The 24,205-nt window shown below is 40.5% G+C and overlaps 2 protein-coding genes across 3 annotated transcripts in view; both read right to left on the reverse strand.

The window, feature by feature from the left end:
• The window catches only part of Fyco1 (FYVE and coiled-coil domain autophagy adaptor 1), an 80,484-nt gene extending 73,987 nt beyond the window's left edge, over window positions 1–6,497 (reverse strand). Inside the window, exon 1 of one of the 2 annotated variants that reach the window (XM_052725813.1) lies at window positions 6,087–6,497. The gene's annotated coding sequence lies outside the window, so the exon portion shown is untranslated. Of the gene's footprint in view, window positions 1–5,598; window positions 6,063–6,086 lie in introns of those variants that run through there. The other variant, XM_052725820.1, reaches the window with a different exon arrangement.
• Window positions 6,498–9,338: 2,841 nt separating this feature from the next.
• On the reverse strand, window positions 9,339–10,723 carry Xcr1 (X-C motif chemokine receptor 1). The gene has a single exon (XM_052730003.1). It carries the CDS (start codon window positions 10,688–10,690, stop codon window positions 9,689–9,691), a length of 1,002 nt encoding a protein of 333 aa, XP_052585963.1. The 5' UTR covers window positions 10,691–10,723; the 3' UTR covers window positions 9,339–9,688.
• Between the last annotated feature and the right edge of the window lie 13,482 nt (window positions 10,724–24,205).

Here is a 24,205-nt window from a genome sequence, read left to right on the forward strand (position 1 = left end):
TGGTACTCCATAGGGGCTTCCAGAGGCCAGCACAGAGGCAGGCATTTCAGCCCATGTGAACAAAGGCTCATTAGGTGATCCAACTCCTTGAACCTATAATTAAAGTACTTCCACGCTGCATGTCTGGGTCACCTTTCTGAACCCTCCCTCTTGCAATCATCTAAAGGGAATGAGGATTTATGACATTGCCATTGTTTCTTGAACCTTCTCTTGGCCCCTTCCCTCTCAACAATTATGAGGTTCCTTAGTCATTTCCCTAGATCACAAACCAACCAACCACAATTTGGCCCATGGATTCAGAACAGGGTAAAAAAGATCTGAGCCCAGGGCAGTTGCCCTGAACTTGAGAGAATCCACGTGTCTTATTTACTTTTAGTGCATTGGTGTATTTGCCTGCACATCTGTCTGTAGGAGGGTGCCAGATCCCTTAGAATTGGTGTTACAGACAGCTGTGGGCTGCCATGTGAGTGCTGGGAATTGAACCTGGGTACTTTGGGAGAGCAGCCAGTGATCTTAACTACTGAGCCATCTCTCTAGTTCCTCTAGGTGTCTTTTAAAGAAAATAACAGTGGCTCCAAGGAAAAGGCTACATGTCTATCTTTGGGGCTGGAACCATAGTTCCACTGCTGGAAAGCCCAAAGAAAACATCTAGGAGGTAAAGATGAGGCATGTTTCCAGAACAACTATTTCAACAATGAACTGCCCCCAACAAAGATACATGCCACCAAGGTGAGGAAATGGCAGATGGCAAAGGCATAACCTCCAGGGTCTTTGCTGGACCAGAATGTCAAAGAGTCAGAGTAGTTGACTGTAATTTAAAAACTGAGTCTTTGATAGTATATGACACAGTCCCTCATAGTTACTTTCCTCATTGCTACTAGAAGACACTTCACCAAATCAATTTAAGGGAGGATTTATTCTGGCTTACAATTCAAGTAGATATATTCCATTATAGCAAAAAAGGCATGGCAGTATGACCTGAAGGCTGGCTAGTCAGCATTTAGAAAGCAAAGTGAACAAGAAGTGGGTACCTCAAGTTCTGCCTTAAGTAATCTACTTCCTCCAGTGAGGTTCCACCTCCCAAAGGACTCACAACCTTCCTAAACAGCCCTGTCAAGTAGGGGTTATGGGTTCAAACACCTGAGGCTATGGGGGTACATTTCATATCCAAACCACAACAGCCACTAAGCATAGCCTTGAGGAAGTTCGAGTAACCTCTGGTGCTAACAAGCTGATAGCCAGACAAAAGGTATTTTGGGCACCATTATAAAGGAAGAAGGTCTCATTCAGGAATAGGGATGTTGTAACTGTGAACAACAGTGGTGGTGGGGAGCCTTGGCTTCTAGGAATTTAGCACAACGGGAAAAACAGACATGTCTCCAATAAATTTATAAATGAGAAAAATCATTTGAGGCCTGATAAATTCTTTGATGAAAACAAACTGTGTCTCCTAGTGATGTAGAAGCTACACCAACAGTTTTTCACCAATAGTCTAATCTGCCTAAATGTGAGCTGAAAAGAGACAAAAAAAAACATGTCAAAGTGGACCAAGACCATGGGGCCTCAATTGTACACAAAGAACTACAGGCAACTAGAGAATGCTGAGAATGGGAAAAACAGTCTTTCCCAGGGAAGAGCACACCAACTGGTTATTCAATATCAAGTGGTCAGCCCTGAAAATATTCTTATGAGTAATGTTATTCAAACTGAGCAGGTTATATTTAGGAACATATGCCATGTGACATCAATTATTGAAAAAAGAGGCCATGAATTTAAAATATAGCAAAGAGGGATATAGGAAAGAGTTTGGAGGGAGTATATGGAAGGAGAAAATGTTGTGATTATATTATAATCTCAAAATAAAATAAAAAATAGGGAAAGTTCTATTTCTTCAATTTTAAAATGTTTCTTTATTGAGCACAAATTATGTGCATAAATAATCTACCATGTAATTGTGGAGATTATATTGTCCTTATTGTGAGACTCTTCCAGAACTACTATTCCAAGAATGAATGGAATAATATAATTCAGGGATGGACGAGGAGTATGTCCTCTATCCTAGCCTATATAAACAGACCCACAGTGTTCTGGGTTCTTAGGGGATTTCTCTAGGACCTGTTTTTCACATCTTAGTCTGAGACATAAGGTCCCATTTTCTGGGGTGACAGGACTGTCCACTAATCCTTTCTTAGCTGTGTTGGCCTGGACTATCCAGAGCCAAGGCTCTGGCTCCAGATTTCAATGTTCTGTGCCCTTTATCAAGGCTGAGCTCTGCCTCATGTTCCCTAAACCTTCCCCCAACCAACTCCTCTAGTCTTTCTGGTCTTACTTTGGACAGAAAGAATTGTGCATCAGTTTGTTCTCTAAAGAAGTCTTCCTCAGAAATCATTACTTGATCCAGAACAATAATTAGTACACCCACCACTAGTCCCCAGTAACCTAACTTTCTTGTTAGGGGCAATGCTGTGTTTACTACCTGGTCTTAGGTTGAGTTCTTAACCTCCATATCTTAGAACATGATTGTATTTGAAGACAGAGTCTTTAGAAAAAAGATATCTGAGATTAAATGAAGTTTTGATGATAGGTCCTGATTCAGTCTGATTTGTGTTTTTGTAAGGGGAACTATGAGCACACAAAACACTACAGATACATGAATATAGTGAGAAAGTGGCCAGATGCAAATGAAAAGAGGCCTCAGGACCAGGCAAGCCTTTATCTAGGACCACAGAGATGTGGGAAAAGAAGTTTCTGTTACTTAAGCCTAATTTGTGGCATTTTGTCATGGTGGCCTAACAGGCAACACATTTCCCCAGAGCCATTTTCCCTTCCCAGATGTGTGGATCTGACAATATCAACTAGGCAAACTGGGGTGGGGTGGTGTCTGGAGTCTAGGTTCTGGTGTGCCCCTGGGACATGACAGGAAAAGAATAAAACTAAGACCCAGGGTGGCTGAAGCTTGAGCTAGGAGCAATGGACACAACACTTTCCCTTAGCAGGAGTAGGTGAGTTCTGTCAATTTGTACGTTGTTCAGACTTTTAGACTATTTATGTGAACTTTATTATTCAATAAATAATGTGATGAAGATCACAGCATGGTTAGATGAGACTCAATGTACATTTAGTTTACTTGAAGTTATCTGACCACTTTCTATCTTGTTTTTCAGATGCAGTGTGTGTGTGGGGGGGGGCGTGGTGAACCTTTATCTTCTTTCACATGAAGATTAAGAATTAAGATTAAGAAAATAGGAAAGGAGAAGAACAGATGTTCTCAATGGCTAACTTTAGTTAAGATTTAAAGTATCTTCTCCATGTTCCTGACCAAGTCTTCAGTTGTCCTGTAAAAAACATCCAGGTCTAGCCGGTGTGATAGCACACACCTTTGATCCCAGCACTTGGGAGGCTGAAGCAGGAGAATCTCTGTGAGTTCAAGATCAACCTGGTCTACAAAGCGAGTTCCACAACAGCTAAGGCTGTTACACAGAGAAACCTTGTCTCAAAAAAACAAAACCAAAACACATCCAGGGCTAAAGCTTCAGCAAATTCCTTACAGCTTCATTTCAACTGTCCATCTCTAGTTCAACTGTCCAGACTTACACTGAATCTCTGTGGGAATTTTGCTCTTGGCCTAGCTCCAAGCACATGAAAACTTTGCTTGACGGCTCTTTTGGACCAAGTTTTTTGGATGCTAAGAAATCCCTGAATATGATGTCCCCCCTCAGGCCAAAAGTGCAGTACCTCAGGCTACTGTGTAGGCCAGCCCACAGGTACTGAAACTAAACTAGGCCACAGTATTGGTAATGAAACCACAGATTCTCCTACACTTTCCCTCTGAACCACAGTGTGCATATGTCCTTATCCCTACCACTGCGATCTAAACCAAATTAAAATGGCCCCTTGGTGCTTTTCAAATGCCAGAGAGCCTCATGAACAAAAAGACCATCGGTGGCTACTATAACCACCAGGCTAAGTGGCTCCAATGTTGGAGAATGGGAGTTGAATGAGCTATGTTCTTAGGATAATATAGATACTTCAGTTAATTCGAGTGACTCATCAAAAAGTAACAAGAAAGTAGGTAGTATTTTTCCAAGTGTAGACCCACAGAAACATTCCAATTTCTACCCCACAGTAACTGCTCAAATTGAGGTTCAAATGCTGCTTGAGAGAAGCAGGAACACAATAGCCACCTAGATGACCAGATGTCAACATGGCCACAGACGACTGTTCTCTGCTTATAGGTACCTCTGAGTTTATGGACTCTAGATACGACCCTTTCTGCTGCCAGGAATGCTTGCAGAGAATGTGACTCCTAACTCTTGAGTTCTACCAGTGGTTTCCAACATAAGATCATAGGTAGTCAACATACTTCCTCTAGCTCAGGTTGATATACTCCAGTCTTGAGTTATTAATTATCTTGCTTTTGGAATCTCCAAAAATCAGAGGTAACCTATCATCCAATCCTCCCCTATAAAGAAAGGGAAGCCAGGACTAGAGACTGACATTTCTTGAGTACTCTGTATTCTGAAGGCAGCAGGCCTCCAGCCTCAAGAACCAACATAGGTCAAGGCCACTAATGTTATTGATGATCTTGCTAATACAAGCAGTATCTTTTATCTCACCCCAAAGAACTGGGCTAAACACTTAGCTCTTAGCCATTCTGGTATGCTAGCCCCAACCCTAAGAAGCAAAGGAACCTGAGACCATTTCCAAATTCTAAAGCAACTGCAAAAATAAAGTAAAATAATAAGAATATACATATACATATACATATATACATATATATGTACACACACACAAACACATATGGATGACATTGCAGGACTGTATACTTTACCTATTTTCTTATAAAATAAACAATTTTCAAAATAAATGAAGTGGTATACAGAGATAAACACTAAACAATAGCAGATAAACCCTGTTTCCCAAAGCTATAGTCTTTTCAGATCCTTTTAGTGAAAGGAGGCTGAGAATCAGCACTGTGCTTATTTCCAGAATGCTAACAATCATGCTCCATAACTAGTATTCTGCATTTCAACACAGCAGAACTGGTTGTCACAGAATGAGAGGGTCAGAGGGCAGCAATTCAATCAAGAAAGTCACAACACTAAAAGCACAAACCTGTAGCTCAACATCCTTCCCCTGCATCCAGCAGCAGCAGGCAGATGGCAGAGGAATTAACTTTGCCTCACACCACAAGGCCCACTGCTGAGAGAGGCTGTAAGTAGATTAAGCCCTGATCCTCTGCCCCTAAAAGCCCCTGACCCATTTCTCTGTCTGGAAAGAAAACCACTGTGGTAAGTCAGGCAAGCAGAGGCACAGAGAGACTCTGGTCAACATAGGCAATATCAACAAGTGCTGTTTTTCTGCAGGAGGCAGCAGTGGGAACACTGAAGAGTGATACAAGGTATCCTAAGTGCATTAATAGGGGAGCTACGTGGCTTAAGTGTCAACCACATGTTCTCTTCTTTTATGAAAATAGGATATCGCCCCGCCCCCTCCCCACCCCCAGCCTAGGTGCCAACAGGACAAACTCTCACTGCCTAGTGCTACCATCACATCCGATATACTAAGTTGTCCTACAGGTGTTTCCAGAAACTTCACCTTGAGATCTTGCACCTGGGCACAAAGGAAGTGGGTAAGGTCAGTGAGGACACAGAAAGGAACAAACTATCCTTCCTGGATCGAAGGGGCATCAGGAGTCTTGCAAAGAGGAGGAGTTGGCTTCCTGAAGACTAAGTCCCAATGCACTCGAGAACTCTAGGGTTTAGCTCCTGTGCCAGAGGTTTCTGGTGTACTGCCAAAGCTCCGCCTCACAGGGCAGCTTCACCAGGAGGTTCCACAGGGTGGCCCCTCTTTCTGCTGGCTCAGGTCTTGGAACAGTGTTGGTCTTTCGAGCCGACCCCACAGACAGCGTGAGTACTGGAGCCAGTCCCTCTGGCCAGAGGGTTCTCCCGAGGCGGCAGGCGCCCTGGGTTGGAGGGGACAGCCTCGGCAACAGGTGACTACCCATGGCCCGGAGAAGCCTCCGCGCCGGGGTCCAGAACGGCCCCAGTGTCCCCGAAGTCTCGCCGGCCGCCCGCGGCACTTACACACGCTCGTGGGTCCACCGCCGGGCAGAAACGAAACTTTCTAAGGCCGAGCGGAAGAGTAGAAAAGCGTATTGCCAGCGGCCATGAAGCGCACAGTACACCAAGGGCGCGTGCGGACTACGACTCCCGGCATGCTCCACAGATGGCCTACAACTCCCATCGGGTGCCACGGGCCAATGGACACCAACTACAACTCCCGGCATGCTCCACGAGGTGGCGTTCCTTTGGGATAACCTGAACAAGCTTTGCATACCCGGTGCGGGGCCGGAAGTCGTCTGTGTGGACTCCTGAGCTAGGGTTGTTGGCTACAATTGTTAAGCACTTGCAATGCGTCTGATTGGCGTTGAATTGTGCGTGAGCCATAAATATAAAATAATGTATCTGATCCAAAAATCCCCCAAACAATGTAAAAATAGCTCATTAATATTCTGTGCTATTAATTTTTATTTACTGAACTAAAAGAATGAACCCATTACGTATTGTTGGACCTAAATTCTCAGTTTTTGGTTCTCCTCATTAACAGAGACATAAATCAGTGTTTGAAATTATGTGCTAATGAACTACCTACCCTGCTTATCTTCCTCAGCCCTATGTTTTTGCTTGTTGTTGCATTGAAAAGCATCCTGAAGCCTGATTCAATAGAACACTGCATTCCAAGACCAGTATGGATGAACATGCTAAAGAAAAGGGAGAGTACATAAGATGTCAGCCTGTGACTAGGTTCTGTTCCTTGGCTCTGGCTGGCCACTACTTACTCTGCCTTACTTTTTTATCATTTTAGCTAGAAATGCCTGTCTGCCTCACAGAACTTAGCTAATTAGTGGCATATGCCAGACCTCAGCATTTCATGTTTTCAGGATAGAGTCACACAGGAAGGACAAAGATTTCTTAATTAATTTCATGTTTTACGTGAGATGTATATGAGATAACATATTAACTTGATGGAGTTGGCAGTTTGTGGATGGGAATAAAAAGGATCCTCCTGACAGAAATGATTCCCTTTTCTGTGGGAGGAGATGACAATGCAAATGAAGAATTATCAACATAGTAGAGTAAGAAAGACTTGCTCCAACCACAGTCTGAACAGCTTTGGGATATTAAGGATGAGAGAGATTTCAAGCACCCTTATTTGAAACTTAGACCCTAAGTAAGTTTATAGAGAAGAAGAAGACAGGCCTTGAACAGTGGTGTTTTATATAAGGGTAATGGTACATTTTGGAACTTCACAGTTAGGCATTTCATCTGGGGTACAGTTACACAAATTAAGATGACTATGACATCACTAGACAATTTAGTCTTAAGGGATCACAGTTATATTTGGTTCAACATTGACCAAAATGTTGTGCAGCAGATTATTGTAAGAACCTAATATGTCATACCCTAACCAAAAATCGATATAGCATTATGTTTAAAACTCAACACAGCTCTGTGATGTAGGTAGGATTCACTTCTGTACTTCAAAACTGAGGAGATTGAGGCTCAGAGAAGTAAAGGAACACCAAACTCACTTGTCTAACGGACAGTGCTGTAAACTAGGATGGAGTGGAAAGTCCCCGAGGCATCTCTACGCAAGACATTGTCAGGTATATGAAATGCTCAGCTTTGTCTATAAAGGAAAGGAATCCAGAAGAGGGCAACAGATTCCCCTGGAGTATAACTGGTCTTTCTTCAGACCATCAGCTCCCAAAAATAATGACAGGGAGACTTTTTATTAATTATGAAAACTTGGCCTTAGCTTAGGCTTGTTCCCAATTAGCTCTTAAAATGCAAATTGACCTCTTTATATTAATTTATGTTCTGCCACATGGCTCGTTAACCCCTCCTCAGTAGCTTATGTCCTACTTCCTCTGGGTCTGCTGAAGAATCCCCCTCATCAGATTCTTTCCCAGAGTTCCTTTCTCTCCCTGGAAGTCCTGCCTATCGTCTCCTGCCTAGCTATTGGCCATTCAGCTCTTTATTTTAAATCAATCAGAAGGTGCCTATCTCAGGCAGGTGAGGAAGGACAGAGACACATCTTCACATAGTGTACAAAAAGATTATCCCAACACTGGAGCTGAGGTTAAAAATGGTTGTGAGTCACCATGTGAGTTCTGGGGACTGAACCTGGGCCCTCTGGAAGAGTAGTCAGTGCTTTTAACTGCTGAACCATCTCTCTATCTTCTTGAAAGTTGCTTTTTCCTGATAAATCATAGCTATTTTTATTGCTTTATTTTTATTTTTCATTAATTCTTTAAAATCTACTGTGATGTGATTTTATTTATTTATTTTTGATTGAAAAATGGGATCTGAGTTCTACCTCTGGCAGACATGACAAACTAAACTGCCCCAAAGGGGTATTCTGGTGGAGTCACCTCATATTACCAGGGAAATCTGGGTCCTCTCTTGGGGTTCTTAGTTTCATTAATAAAAGAATTTAAGAGGGGTTGGAGATTTAGCTCAGTGGTAGAATGCTTGCCTAGCAAGTACAAGGCCCTGGGTTTGGTCCTTAGCTCCAGAAAAAAAAAATTAAGAAATAACTCAGAAGGAGGCTTGATAACAATTTTATTAAAGCTTTAAAGAAAAACACCAGGCAAACAAGCTGTAAATCAAAGAAAAATCCCAGACAGGTAGCTTTCCGGAGGTGGAAGATAGAACAGAGAATAAAAAGAAGCAACAGGAAGACACTGAAGTAGAGGCCATTGTAGAGATAAAGTCATGGGTATGTGATCATGAGAATAAGCTAGAGAGATGCTGGAAAGGCAGAATCCACAGGACCTGGCTCTGCGAGCTTAGGGAAAGGGAATGCAGTGCTTGAGGAGGATTCAGTTTGGAGAATGGTTGAAAGGGGAATGCTGGCACTATCATCCAGATGGTAGGAAATCAGCTTTCTCTCAATCTAGAAGAGAGAAAATGACAGAGGAATCTTCAACATGCCTTTGTTAAATGGACTTTGCTTATCTGAACCTTCATGGATGTATTGGTGTCACCTAGAAATTAGCAACAATATCTTATTCATCTTTGTATTGTCTAAATAATTACTTAGTGCAGAGGGTAGCACATATTGCATTCAATTATAGGGTGAATATTTAAAAGCTAGTTTGTGCGTTAGCAGCTGTTGCCACAATACAGAACTATCTTCAGTTTAGTGGGATTTTTATGGTCTAGACTTCATTGTGGCTATACTTATTTGAGGATGTAATTATTCTTGTCCTGAAGACATTTTCCCCAATAGCTGCAAAGAAGCACAGAACCAGCCACCACCAAAGTGAAAAAGATCAGTTGGGACAATCCTATGTGCCAGTAACCTCACTGCACAATTAGCACATACTGAGAGCTTTGAGCCCTCCCAAAATCTGGAAATTCTTCCATTTAGGATCTTCTGACCAACCACTGATAAACAATCTATGTCTAAGTGAGAGAATGAATGATGAGCTGAGTCCAGGAAGTATTGCTTTGGATTGCCCATCTGGAAGCCACTTTCCCACAGCTGTCATTTCTTTCCTCCACACCCCTGCAGTAGTTGCTGGCATCTCCACTGTTGTGTCATATTCAGTGTTCTTCCTGATCCACTTCTTGCCTTCCTCCAACTCCCTTAGTCACTTCTGTGTGGCTGCCCTCTCCTCTCAGTAGAAGGAGGGGCCCTCATACATGAAGGCACCAGGGGAGTAGGAGGATGAGACAGGGCTAGATGTCTTCTGCCGGCACAGCCAGACCTGCTGGAGGAGACGTTTTAAGTGTCTGCGGAACTTGACCCCAACAAAGACATAAAGCACTGGGTTGAAGCAGCAGTGGGAGAAGGCCAGCTTGCGGCAGATGATCATAGCCATGTCCAGCTGCTGCCTGATCTCACAGGTCTGCTGGATGATTCCAGTTTCTTGCAGTGTCCTTAGGAAGAGGATGAGGTTGTAGGGAGCCCAGCTGAGGAAGTATGCCACCACAATGGTGAAGATGAGCCTGACTGTCCGGTGCCTCTGTCTGGACCTTGAGCGAAACAAGGTCCTCAGAATCTGTATATAACAGAATAGGATAATCCCCATGGAGAGGAGGAAGAAGATGTTGTGCTGATAGACTGAGGCCAAGAATCCACCGAGTTCAAAATAATCACATTTTGGGGAAATCACCTTGTGGAAGATAGCATCAGGGATGGAAGACAGGATGCTGGCTGTCCACACAGATATGGTCACCAGCACACGGCAGCGGAGGGTATGGATACCCAGAGTAGAGACGGGGCTCACTACAGACAGGTAGCGGTGGATGGTCATAATGGTGAGAAAGAAGATGCTGCTGTAGAGGCTGATGGAGAATATCAGGTTGAGGAGCTTGCAGAGGAAATCGCCTAGCAACCAACCCCAATGTTGTGCTGAGGCCCACACAGGCAGCAGGCAGGAGAACATAAGGTCTGAGAGACACAGGTTGAGGATGAAGATATTGGTGAGTGACTCTAGATTCTCATACTTCACCAAGACCCAGAAAACCAGGCTGTTACCCACCAGGCTGAGGAGAAATACCAGAGAGTACAGGACAATGGTGGAGAAGGTGGCAAAGATGGTCTTGTTCTCACATAGACGACTTGGTGTATCATCATAATAAAAGGTGATATTCTCAAAGGCTGTAGAGGACTCCATTTGGACCCAGAAGGCAGAGATACTGAGAGCATCTGAAATGATAGACGTGTAGGGTTTAAATCCATATGGTTTGAATAGAGATCATTAGGACCCATGTTACAAAAAAGTAAGGTCCATGGGCCAGATTCTATTGGTGAACTATTTATAACAAGATTAAGGATTGGACCATTACATAAAGTCATTAAAGAATGTTTTTCTCTCCCATAGAGAGACTTTTTAGACCAAGGACACATAACATTGATTTATATTCTGCCATAAACTCCATTCTCCTGGTAGACTGGCAACTGAGAAGTGTTAAGGCAGCTCAGGTTCACAGTAGATGTAGATGAAAAGAGAAGTGGAACTGGACTGAAAGACTTGAAACCAAAGTGGGCTCCACTATTGTGCCCTTGTGCCATTTTTTTAAACCTTTCTGAGACTTAGTTTCTCATTTACAAAAGGGCTCATGTTCCTAGAGTCATTCATTCAGTTGTTCAATGTATGGCTAGAAAACATTTATTCAACGTCACTATTCAATAAATGGCTAGAGAGTGTTGTGTCTGTCTTCCCTGTCTTTCTCTCTCCCCCTTTCTGTCTCCTTTCACCTTCTCCATTCTCTCTTATTTTCTGTTCACAAACTGCATAGATCTTGACATAAGGCTTGCGTTGAAAAATTTTCTCTTTCTTGGGATAGTCTGAAAAAGCAAGAGCACAGACAAAGTAAAATAATGCCAGGGCTACAGATAAAAAATCCTTGCTAACACAGAGGATTAATTCTCAGGGAAGAAAGCTTATTCAGTCGAGAGTTTAGTTTACAGGTATTATAGAGGTAAGCAAGTATCAGAAGCAGGGAAGGAGGAAAGCAGCTAAGAAAACTGTAGTGGGCCAAACTTATTCAACCTCCTTTTTAACTGGGTATTAGAAACAGCGAGATGAGAAGGCTGAATAAATGACTGGAAGGGCTGCAACTTTCATTTCGATAGGTCATGGAAGCTTCTGGGCCATATGAGGAGGATGGAAAGCTTGAAGCAGCAGCTATCTGAGTCAGATAAGTGAGTTCTCATCACCTGCTGTGTGTAGGATACTGTGCCTGTATACCATAGCAATTCTCTGTGATCCTGCAACTTTCTATAAGATATATCTACCTCCATTTCATAGGATAAGAAAGTGGTCCAAGCCTGGTGAAAACACTTTCTCAGCATTATAAAACCAGGAAGCTGGAGCAGCTAAGACTGCAACTCAAACTCCTATGTTCTTGTATTTTGAGAAAGATAATTGGAGAAATAGTCTGAGCTTCTCAATTGAAATTAAAATTGAAATAAGCTGGGCATGGTAGTACATGCCTATAGTTTGGCTACTCTAGGACTAAGGTGGGAAGATTACGAATTAGAAGTCAGCCAGGGCTATCTAGTGGAACGATGTTTTGTTTTTTGTTTTTTGTTTTTTTTTTTTTTAATTTAAAAAGTGTGTCGTGTCATAATAAAACAGCATGGTTGTGGCAAAAACAAAAAACAAACAAACAAACAAAAAACTCAAGTCACGTAGATCAGTGGAATAAATGGAAAAGCTGAGGAATATTATTTTAAGGTGTGTTACTTTTGTTTATATTGCATTTGTTTAACTCTGTGAAGCTGTGTTACTTTCTCAGTCTAAAACACCCGATGGTCTAATACAGAGCTGAACGGCCAATAGCGAGACAGGAGAGAGAAATAGGCAGGATTGGCAGGAAGAGAGAATAAATAGAAGGAGAAATCTGGAAGAGAAAAGGAGAAGTAGCTAGAGAAGGAAGAGAACTCCAGGGACCAGCCACCTAGCTACACAGCAAGCCACGGAGTAAGTGTAAGATTTACAGAAGTAAGAGAATGGGAAAAGCCCAGAAGCAAAAGGTAGACGGGATACTTTAAAGTTTTAAGGAAAGCTGGCAAGAAACAAGCCAAGCTAAGGCTGAGCATTTATAAGTAAAAATAAGCCTCCATGTGTGATTTATTTTGGAGCTGGGTGTTGGGCCCCCCAAAGAGTAAAAAACAACCAATACACACAGCTATAGCTACCTACCAGATTTTTGACAAAAATATAAAAATCATACATTGGAGAAAAGTCAGTCTTTTCAACAAATTGTGTTGGGAAAGCTGGTTATCTACATGTAGAAAAAAAAAACTAGATCCCAATAAAAAACAGTTCAAAGTGGATTAAAGACTTTAAGACCTGAACTTTCTGAAACTGCTAGAGGAAAACAGAAAACACTTTAGGATTTGTCATAGGATCCCTTTTAGAAAAGGAGTCCAATAGCTCAGAAAATAATATAAGAATAGATAAATGGGATTGCATGAAATTAAAAAGCTTCTGCATAGCAAAAGAAACAATCAGAGGATGAGATGGCCTATAGAATGGGATACATTTGACAGAAGATTTGTGTGTAGAATATATAAAGAACTTTTAAGAACTGAATACTAAAAACCCAAACAACTCAATCAATAAATAGGCTAATGAAATGAGCAGACAGTTCTCAAAAGATGAAGTAAAAATGGCCCAAAATATATTTAATATCATTAGGGATCAGAGAAATGTGAATTAAAACATACTGATATTTTATCCCCCCAGTCAGAATGCCTATCATTATGCAAACACAAATGGTGAGGGTGTAGGGAAAAAGGAACCCTTATTCACTGCTGGTGGGGATGTAAAATGGTATAGCACTATAGTAATCATTATGGAGGTGTGGGGATATTTTATTTGTGCTGAAATGTGGTAATATTTTATTTGTATATTAATAAAGTTTGCCTGGAGATCAGAGGAAATAGCAAGCCAGTAAACACAAAAGTCAGGCAGTGGTATCACACGCCCTTAATCTGATTACATGGCAGGTAGAGTCTCTGTGTGTTCAAGGACACACTAGGGAACAGCCAAGCGTGGTGACACATGCCTTTAATTCCAGTACCAACCACAGAGACCTGGAGGTCTGCACAGACAGGCAGTGACAAGGAAGAGAGGTAGCTGGGCTAAGAGCCAATGAGATGGCAGAAAAGCAAGGCAATAAAGGTGCGGGTAGATAGGAAGAAACACACTTTTGGTAGTTGCAGAGCTGGAGAGGTAAGATTGGTGGTTCCTCAAAACCTAAAGGTAGAACTACCACACGATTCATTCTTGAGTATATATCTAAAGATCTCTAAGTCTTTACAACACAGAGATACCTGCAGATCCATGTTTCTTGTAACACTATTCAGAATCAGCCAAAGGTCATCTGTTAACCGATGAACTGGTAAAGAAAAATGTGTTAATGTTTTGGTTTGAAAGAGAATGGCCCCATAGGCTCATATATTTGAATGCTTAGACACCAGTTAGTGGAAGAGTTTGGGAAGAATTAGGAGGTGTAGCCTTATTGGAGTTGATGTGCCACTGAGAGTAGGATTTGAGTTTTCAAAAGCGCAAGCCAGGTCCAGTCTCTCTCTCTCTCTCTCTCTCTCTCTCTCTCTCTCTCTCTCTCTCTCTCTCTCTCTCTCTCTCTGCCTGCTGTAGGTGGATCAGAATGTAAAGCTCAGAATGTAACTATTACTATAGTATCATGCCTTTTTGCTTCCCATAATGATCATGGCCTAGTTCTCTAAAACTATTAAGCAGGTCCCTAATTAAATGCTTTCTTTTACAAGAGTTGCCTCCATCATGGTTTCTTTTCACAGCAATAGAACAGTAACTAAGATATAACACAATGGAGTTTTATTCACCCATAAAGAAAAATGATATTAAGTCATTTGCTGGAAAATGGTTGCAATTGGAGATCATTGTGTTAAATGAAATAAGCTGTGCAAATATTGTTTATTTTTCCCCTGTCTTGAAGAACCAGATAGCCAGGTTTGGGGCAACTAAATATACTGAAAAGTGGGAGTATAAATCACAGAAGAAAAAAAAAGATAGAAAGTTCCATATTTTGTCCATATATTCTGCTCAAATGGTTATCTTTTAACCGTAAGTGTGCTAGTAGTACCTGAAAGAACTGAGTTGATATTTGAAGTGCTGCCCTCTGGAGGGGAGTCAGAGCTTAGTGTTAGCATTTGTTTTTCAAATATTTGAGGAAGAAACAACACTAACCTTGGACAAATATCTGAAATAGAAGATAGATCCCCTTCAACTTGCTTTATGAGGCAAATATAACTATGATACCAAAATCAGACAGAAAATTTACAATACACAAAAACTACAGACTAATAGTCTTCATGAACACAGACACGAAAATTCGCCTTTTACTTTTTGAAAGAGACTGGTCTTAAACTCATTATATAGCCAAGGCTCTTGAACTTCTGATCCTCCTGGATCTATTTTGAGACTGGTAGGATTCAAGGCCTGTAACACCATACCAGGTTTATTCAGTGCTGGAGACGAAATCCGGAGCTTTGTCCGTGCTAGGCAAATGTTCTACCAACTGAGCTACATCTGTACCTCAACACAAAAATTCTTTCCAAAATGTAAGTTGAGTCAAGTTCAATAATACATTTAAAATATTTATTACATTTATTTATTTATTTATTTGTGTTTATGAGTGTATGCATTACATACTTGCCATGGTATGCATTTGGAGGTCAGAGGACAACATGTGGAAGTTGGCTTTCTCCTTCTACCAGGTGTATCCCTGGGATAGAACTCAGGTCATGAAGCTTGGTGCAAACATCTTTGTCTACTGGGCCATCTCTCTGGCTCCAGTAGTGTTTTTTTTTTCCCCCGTTTTTCGAGACAGGGTTTCTTTGTGTAGCTTTGAAGCCTTTCCTGGAATTCACTTTGTAGCCCAGGCTGGCCTCAAACTCACAGAGATCCGCCTGTCTCTGCCTCTTGAGTGCTGGGATTAAAGGCGTGCACCACCATCACCCAGCCCAGTAATGTACTTTAAAAGGTAATATAACATAACCAAGTGTATTTGTCCTAGAAATGTGAGGTTACATAAATATTTGAATGTTAAACAATTTAGGCCACCATAATAACAGAACAGAAATAAAACCTATCTCATCTTTGTTGTTAAATATACAAAAGTATTTGACCAAGTTTAACGTCCATTTTCAAAACAAACTCTCAACAAGTTAGAAACAAAAATGATATTGGGCATCTGCAAGACAACTCAATTTTCTTGGAAAATTTGGAAGCAATCCTGTTCTGTACTAGGAAAAGTTGGGATTCCAAGGAGAAGGGTGGCAAATTCTAAGTTTTCCTGAGTAGCATCTGTGAACTGAAGTTCTCTAAAGAAGTTGTTGCATATTGGAGCCTAAAGACATTTTGTCCTTAGCTTACTAGGCTTTTGTGATTGTGGAGAGATGGAATATTGCAAATAAAGAGCCAAAGTTATCTGAAGTCTTGTAATATCCAGTTTCTATCAGCTTCTGTATTTGGTGTAATATCCCAACTCCTACCAGCACTAAAGCTAAGAAGGCCACACACACTATCTCAGTCAGACCTGTATAGGAAATCCTTATGTCATGCGTAGCTGCCTACCTGAGGACACAGCCATATACTTAGTCAAAGCCTTAATTTATAACTTTCTTTTGTTCTGTGACTGTAAAAGTTCATGTAAAAGCTTGATGTGTTGGTGTATGCCTGTAATCCCAGCATTCAGGAGGTAAAGGCAGGAAAATTAAGAGCTTAAGGCCATCCTCAGCAATGCAGCAGATTTGAGGTCAGTCTGTGCTATGTGAGACTGTCTCAGAAAACAAAATATCATGTAACCTTGTCCCCAGTACACCAGGTCTCTCAAGATAACTTAACTCCATGTTCTGGGTCATGGTCACTCATATTTGGCATAAAGTAAACTGCTATATTCTTTAAAATGAAGTTGTTATTTTTATGTTAACATATTCTAGGAATTTGGCTTCCATTTTTCTATTGTCCCTCCTCCTTACAATCCCCATGATTTAACTCTAAAGGAGTGAATTTAGTTTTTGCCCCATGGGATAATATAGATTGAGAAACAGTTCTGAGTTATCCAGCTATCAAAAATAATAAGAATTTACATGGCAACTTAGAGTCAAACAAATCCCTCCACTTTTTCAGCAAGGAAAACATTATATATCTGTTCTATTCAAGGAAAGATTCATAGATTGCCTTCTCTAAAAGCACAGATTCTTTGGAAAGCCCATATGAAAGGAATCTGAGTCTCAGAGGCAAGCCTCAGAACTCTTAAAATGTATTAGCCTGCTAAGTGGTTCTGATGATCACCAAACTTCAGAACCCCTGGTGCAGGCTATTAAAAGAAGAAAATGGAAGTTTGAAATGTATGCAAAGGAACTCACCTGAGTCCGTACCACTTTCCATGTCACTTTTTCAAGTCTGTATGCTTTGTGCTTCCTTTGTTTTCCTCTTCAAGTGCTAGAGCCTCACATATGCTAGGTGATAACCTGTGATTGATATAGCTTCCATTAAATTGTCTAGACTGGCCTTAAACTTCCTCTTCATTAAGGATGACGTTTCAGAATTAATTTTTAATATTTCCTTATGCGTGGTTTCAGTATGAACAGCACACAGTTTCTCTAGTCGAAAATATAAAGTTCTAAAACACTGTTTAGATATGCATTGGGAGTCTTTTTGTCTAATTGTCCAGCCAATCAACTCTGTTTATGCTGCAATCCCATGCAAAATGAGACCAGATGTGGACATATTGTCAGAAAGCACTGCTGCCTTCTAGGTGTGATGGTACATTCCCAGTAATTCCAGAACTTTAGAGATGGAGGTAAGAGGATCAAACTTTAGATAAAGCTACCTATATAGTAAGTTGAAGGCCAGCTTGAGCTATAATAAGACCCTGTCTGAACATCCAAACAAATGACCACAAAATAAAAGGTACTGCTGCTGCATTGAGACCTCTGGGAATAGCATCTGGGTCTGACTTTTTGGTGCATTCACAGGGGTCTCTGGTTTCCAGGTGAGTCTACATGGTATGCAGAAACTTAACAAGATTTGTCAGCTCCAGTGCTACAACTTCTTTCTGGGTCACTACCAAAGGACAGTGGTGAAGGGAACTGGTACTAGTGGGGAAGAACATTAGGCATTGCACCTGATGGTTCATTCTTTGTGAAAAATAAATGAATATCCCAACTCACAGCTGTGTTGTTTATGAGTTCAAGCCTCCAGATTTCAATTTATACTCATTGAATTTGCTGGTTGATTTAAGAAAGTCTCAGCTCTTAATTTCCAGGATCAGGGATAGTTAGGTAAAGGACTTTTTACAATGACTTCTATATAGCATAGTATGCAGTGCAAACATATCATTTTGCACTTTTTATGGCAAAAAGAGGAAAGAGTCCCTAGCTTCTTTTCACTTCCCTCTGAACATTCTCACTCTTTCTAAAGATTCCCTTATCCTACCCTGCAGCTTCTTGCCAACTTCTATTGGTGAGGCTGCCTGTTTTCCTAATCTCCACCACAAATACCAAATATCTCCACACAAATACCAAATATCTCCCAGGAAGCTACCAAAATCCACAGGTTACCTGCCATGTTGTTTTTCTTCTCAAACCCTAAAATTGTTCTCAAGTTTTCTTAAGTTCTTTTATCTATGAGACTAAGAACCAGTAAAGGAGGACCTGCATTCTCTGCTAACACAGTCTCTATCTCCTATATGCTGGTATTATAGATAATGCCACTGTCTTAGTTAGGGTTATCATTGCTGTGATGAAGCACCATGACCAAAAGCAAGTTGAGAGGAAAGGGTTTATTTGGCTTACACTTGCAAATTGCAGTCCATCATTGAAGGAAGTTATGACAAGTAGTCAAACAGGGCAGGAACCCAGAGGCAGGAGCTGATGCAGAGGCCGTTGAGAGGTGCTGCTTACTGGCTTGCTTCCTCTGACTTGCTCAGCCTGCTTTTTTATAGGACCCATGACTCCAGCCTCGAGGTGGCACCACCCACAAAGGGCTGGGTCTTCTCCCATTAATCAGAATTAAGAGAATGTCCTACGGGTCTGCCTATAGCCATATTTTATGGAGGCATTTTCTCAACGGAGGTTCTTTCATCTTAGATGACTTAGCTTGTGTAAAGTTGACATAAAATTAGACATCAAAGCCACCTACTGGGCTTAAGACAAAGTTTGTATACAAATTATAGACAACATTTTTTTTTGAGTTCTCATCATATGCCAGGCACAGTATAACTATTTTTAAAAATTTATTTATTTTTATTTTATGTGCATTAGTTTTTGCCTGCATGTGTGTCTGTGTGAGGGTGTGTGAGGGTGTCAGATCTTGCAGTTACAGACAGTTGTTAGCTGCCATGTGGGTCTGGGAATTGAACCCAGGTCCTCTGAAAAAACAGTCAGTTCTCTTAACCTCTGAGCCATCTCTCTACCCCTCAGTGTAACTATTCTTTTAGCCTATTCTAGTCTATACTTTCTATGAACTTTCCAATAGCTATACTGTTCATGAAATTGTCTTACTCATTTCTCTCTCTGGTTATGTGTGTATGTATCTTTATTGCATAGGGCCACGGGTGGCCTGTATCCTCAAGAACTCAACACAAACATGTAGAGTAAAAAATCCCACAGTATGACTGACATACCTTCCTAGCTATGTGGGAAATTCAACATGATGGGATTAAAAAAAAAACAACTTTGTGATTGTGTGTGTGTGTGTATGTGTGTCCCATGACATGTATAAAAATCAAATCAAAGGACAACTTTCAGAAGTCCATTCTCTCCTTCTGCCTTGTAGGACCAAAGGATTGATCATCAGACTTGGTAGTAAACACCTTTACCTACTGGGCCCTCTTGTTGTCCCATGGTTGGAAATTCTTTAACACCTCTCCATTGAGATACAAGGTTTAATTCTACTTTCTGGAATATAGGCTATGCAGATGGACTTTTCTTTCCCTCCTGCCAGTTCCCAAATAACTGACATGGAGACTTAATATTAATTATAAATGTTCAGCCAATAGCTCAGACTTGTTACTAGCTAATTCTTAAATTTTAAATTAACCCATACTTCTTATCTACACTCTGCCACGTGGTGGTACCTTCTTTTAACACAGCATGTTCATCTTGCTTCTCTCTGCATCTCTTGAGACTCTTTTGACTCTGCCCTTCTTCCCAGCATTCTCCCTGCCCGAAAATTCTGCCTAGCTATTGGCCAGTCAGCTTTTTATTAACAATGAGAGCAATGCATATTTACAGTGTTCAAAGATTGTTCCACAGCATTCCCCCCTTTTTGTCTAATTAAAAAGGAAGGTTTTTGGGTGATGGTGGCACACGCCTTTAACCCCAGCATTCAGGAGGCAGAGGCAGGTGGATCTCTATGAGTTCGAGGTCAGCCTGGTCTATAGAGTAAGTTCCAGGAAAGGCGCAAAGCTACACAGAGAAACCCTGTCTCGAAAAACCAAAAAAAAAAAGGAAGGTTTTAACTTTAACATAGCAAAATTATATAAAACAAAAATAGTTATCAAGTAAGAATTACAGTTAACAATATCCAGTCCATTTGTATTAGGCAAACGTAGAGAAAATACTCTATTATCTAAAGGTTTATACCTAATTTACCTTTTATCACAACTAAGGAAAACTAACTATGGCTGTCTAGTCTTCAACTGTTATATGATATTTTGTTTGTGTTCTGACAAAAACACAAAAACATAAAACTTGCCTGGAGATCAGAGGGTAGAGCTAGCCACTAGTTAACCATAGAGGCCAGGCAGTGGTGGCACACACCTTTAATACTAGCACTTGGGAGGAGGAAGCAGGAAAATTAGGAGTTCAAGGTCACCCTGAACTAAGAGAGATTGAAACAGTCTTAAAGAGAAACAGAGCCAGGAGGTGGTGGCTCATACCTTTAATCCCAGCACTAGGGAGGTGGAGACAGGAATATAAATAAGGCAGGTGGAGACAGGATCTTGGCCCATTCAGTCTGAGGATTTGTAGATACAGGACTACCCCCCTCAGTTTGTTCTGAGATTTCATGGAGGTAAGAGTCTCTGGTGGATGGCTGTTGTGATTCTCTGACCTTTCAGCTTTCACCCTAATATCTGACACCAGGTTTTTATTTAATTAAGACTAATTAGGATCACGCTTTATTCATCTCCATCAAAGACTGCAGAAGGATAAAATGTTACCTAATGACAGGGACATCTGGCTGACTGGACAGTTACCCAAAGTTTTTCTGTAATTTTGGGGTATCCAACTTTGGCCTATAGCTCTATTATATCTGACAGACATTTCTGAGAAGCAGGGAATTTTGAAGGACTTGTTTGGCAAATTTTGTTTGCCTTGTTTGGCAAAGTTTGGCAGTCACTTTTTTTTGCATCCTGCAGGTCCAATTTGGACAGTATACTGTCAGCTATTGAGACAAGAGCAGTTTTTTGCCCAAATGGCTAGCTTTTGCCATGGAGAAAGCAAACTCCACATGGAGATTCTTCCATGCCCATCATCTTCTCTGAAGTAAACTGGAGCTGACAGGAGCAGATGTGTCTCACTGTCAGGAAAAGCTTTGGTTATTAAACATATTAAATGCCGTATTCTGTAGGTTTTCAAAGTGTTGAAGACCATCTATTTATCTAAATATATCTGCTTAGCCTTGAAAATATACCTAATATGACAAGTTTGATTATTATAGATGACTAACTACTACTAACCTGTATTTCTTAGTTATATATTACATTTTAAATGAGCTGAATAAACACATTACCCTAAACAAGAGTAGAAACATACATACAGTATGACAAAATTAACTTTAAATGTGTATCAATAAACCAAAATCTATATCAATATAAAACATTTTAAGATTTATAGTTGTTTTTTGGATTTAAAGTAGATTCAATAATCTACCCTATTATCTCATCATTTCTATATCATATCCTTCTTTTTTCCTTTAGAAAAGATCTTTGAATTTAACTCTTTCGTTTAGCTTTTATTTTTTCTGACTATGACCAATAACAACTTGTAACTGGCCGCCCTTAAATGATAATAAACTTCCATAACACATCTTTTGGGAATGTGGGTGTCCTTCTGTAGACTACTTCCTGTTGTTTGGGGGTGTTGGAATATTTGGAGAGTGTAGATGTAACCAGCAGTCTTATTAAATAAGAAACACAGAGCCAATTCAGAGAAGAAAGCCAAGAGGTCAGAGCTAAGAGCCTCACCCTTCCTGATTCAGGGATTCTCTCCAGACAAGAGAGCTCTCCGAAAAGGACCTACTTCCTGTGTGTCTGTCTTTAAAGTCTTCCTGTTCTGCCTTCTCATTGGTTGTAAACTCAAACATGTGACTGCCTCGTCACTGCCTGAATGTATCGCCCTCCAGGTCCTTAAAGGCGTGCGCCACCACCGCCACGCACTTGCTATGGCTCTAATAGCTCTGACCCCCAGACAACTTTATTTATTAACATACAATTAAAATCACATTTCAGTACAAGTAAAATACCACTACAGGAGAGACTGAGAAAATTAAGGATAATGATTAAGTCTTGACTGGAGTAGTTTGTAAGGCTAAACCATCTCAGCCAGCAGCCTTGAAGCTGTTCTGGATGCAGAACTCCAAGAAAACTGCCACAGAGGCATTTTGAGATGCTGTATCACCTTGGCCATTTGTTTACATTGGTGTCTGGTCCCCTTGCTCAGAAAACACATAAACTTTTAAAGGTAACGTACATATCTGTATGAGTACAAGTATAGATGTGTGTTGTACACGAGTTAGCCAAAGATGATTTTTTTTTTGTTTATGTTTGAGCAGGTAAAATATATGTTATGTGTTTCTGTAGGGTTTTTTTTAGGTTTATTTCTTTATGTCTATAGTCAGAATTTTCAAGGGATCTTCTTCAATCAAACCGGATCATCTTTAACTTGGAATAAATCCACAGCCTCTCATTTCCTGCAGAAATAAAAGCATAACCTCTCTCCCAAAGTAACACACCTTTTGACTTCCATTTTGAATTCAAGATATTTTTAAAATATATAGGGTGGTTTAATCTAGCAGTTTCCATAATCCAATGTTTCTTAGCAGTTATTATTCATTCATTAGCAGTCAAAAATTTAAAGACAACACAAGAACACAGGATCCAGACTCTCTGTGAATTTCCCATCTTTATGTGGCCTTTTTCTGTTATATTACATTACTCCCTTTTTAAGGACTTTACTTTATATTTTAAAACTATATATATATACATATATATGACTGTCTATGACCCTTTTTCTTTTCTTATAAATTTAAAAACTACATATATATATATATATATATATATATATATATATATATATATATATATATATATATTGTCTCAATAGCTGACAGTATACTGTCCAAATTGGACCTGCAGGATGCAAAAAATAGTGACTGCCAAATATATATATATATATATATTTCTCCATGGCAAAAGCTAGCCATTTGGGCAAAAAACTGCTCTTGTCTCAATAGCTGACAGTATACTGTCCAAATTGGACCTGCAGGATGCAAAAAAAAGTGACTGCCAAATTATATATATATATATATATATATATATATATGACTGTCTATGACCCTTTTTCTTTTCTCTCCCAAACCTTTGTACATTTTTAAACACACTGTAACCTATTGAGAGTTTTTTTTCTGTCTGGATCTGTCTTTACTGAGCATCTGTAACCTTTTCTGTCTACATGAGCAAAATCCCAAACCTGCCATCCAGCACGTTGGCAGAGCTTGCACTGGCAGCTCAAGCACTCAGGCAGCAGCTGGGAGATGCCTTTCTGTATCATAGCTCATGTGAGAGACTGTGGGAACCCACCATGCGGCTTAGCTCATGGTGTGCTGGCAGCTGCCCAGAGAAATGTCCTGTACTGTGGCCAGCATGAGAGACACAAGATGAGGAAGCCACGTTTGGCTCTGTTTTTGTGTGTTTAGAACCTTTTTCAAGCTTTCTCAGGTCTTATGTAGATGTAGGTGCCAGACATTTGGGCACCATTTGTAGGCAGACTTTTTTCCCCCAAATGCCAGTTTCCAAATAACCAACTTGGAGACTTAATATTCATTATAAATGATTAGCTGATAGCTCAGGCTTGCTACTAACTCTTAAATTTTAAATTAACCCATATTTCTTATCTACCCTCTGCTGCATGGCAGTACCTTTTTTTTAACATGGCACATTCATCTTGCTTCTCTCTGCATCTCTGGAGACTCCTCTGACTCTGCCTTTGTTCCCAGCATTCTTTCTGTCCCCAAAATCCTGCCCAGCTATCAACCAATAAGCTTTTTATAAATGATGAGAGCAATACATATTTATAGTGTACAAAGATTGTTCCCCAGCAAGACTGTTTACAGTGTTTGCTATATTAATAAAATGTGTTTAAAAGGACATTATAAGACTTCTAGGTTATAAGAAGCCTTACAGCTTCTATCCAGATTGCCCAGAACATTATCTCTAGGTGCTCTAAGCCATCACTTATGAAGTCATCTACCTGATGCCACTATGCTGGTGAGGACACTGTTGATACAAAACAAAGCTCTCACCTCAAAGGGAATGAAAGATATTTTATTCTGGATATGGATGACTATGGACTCGAAACACAGACATGAGGTTACTCCAAATACCAATGTGATAATCATGAAGTTTTC

This window comes from Peromyscus californicus, unplaced genomic scaffold, assembly GCF_007827085.1.
Source record: "Peromyscus californicus insignis strain IS unplaced genomic scaffold, ASM782708v3 Scaffold_11__1_contigs__length_118956290, whole genome shotgun sequence".
NCBI classification, from domain to species: domain Eukaryota; kingdom Metazoa; phylum Chordata; class Mammalia; order Rodentia; family Cricetidae; genus Peromyscus; species Peromyscus californicus.

Bases quoted from the DNA above. Each gene is read 5' to 3' on its own strand.
- Xcr1 (XM_052730003.1), bottom strand. From the start codon at position 10,690: ATGGAGTCCTCTACAGCCTTTGAGAATATCACCTTTTATTATGATGAT.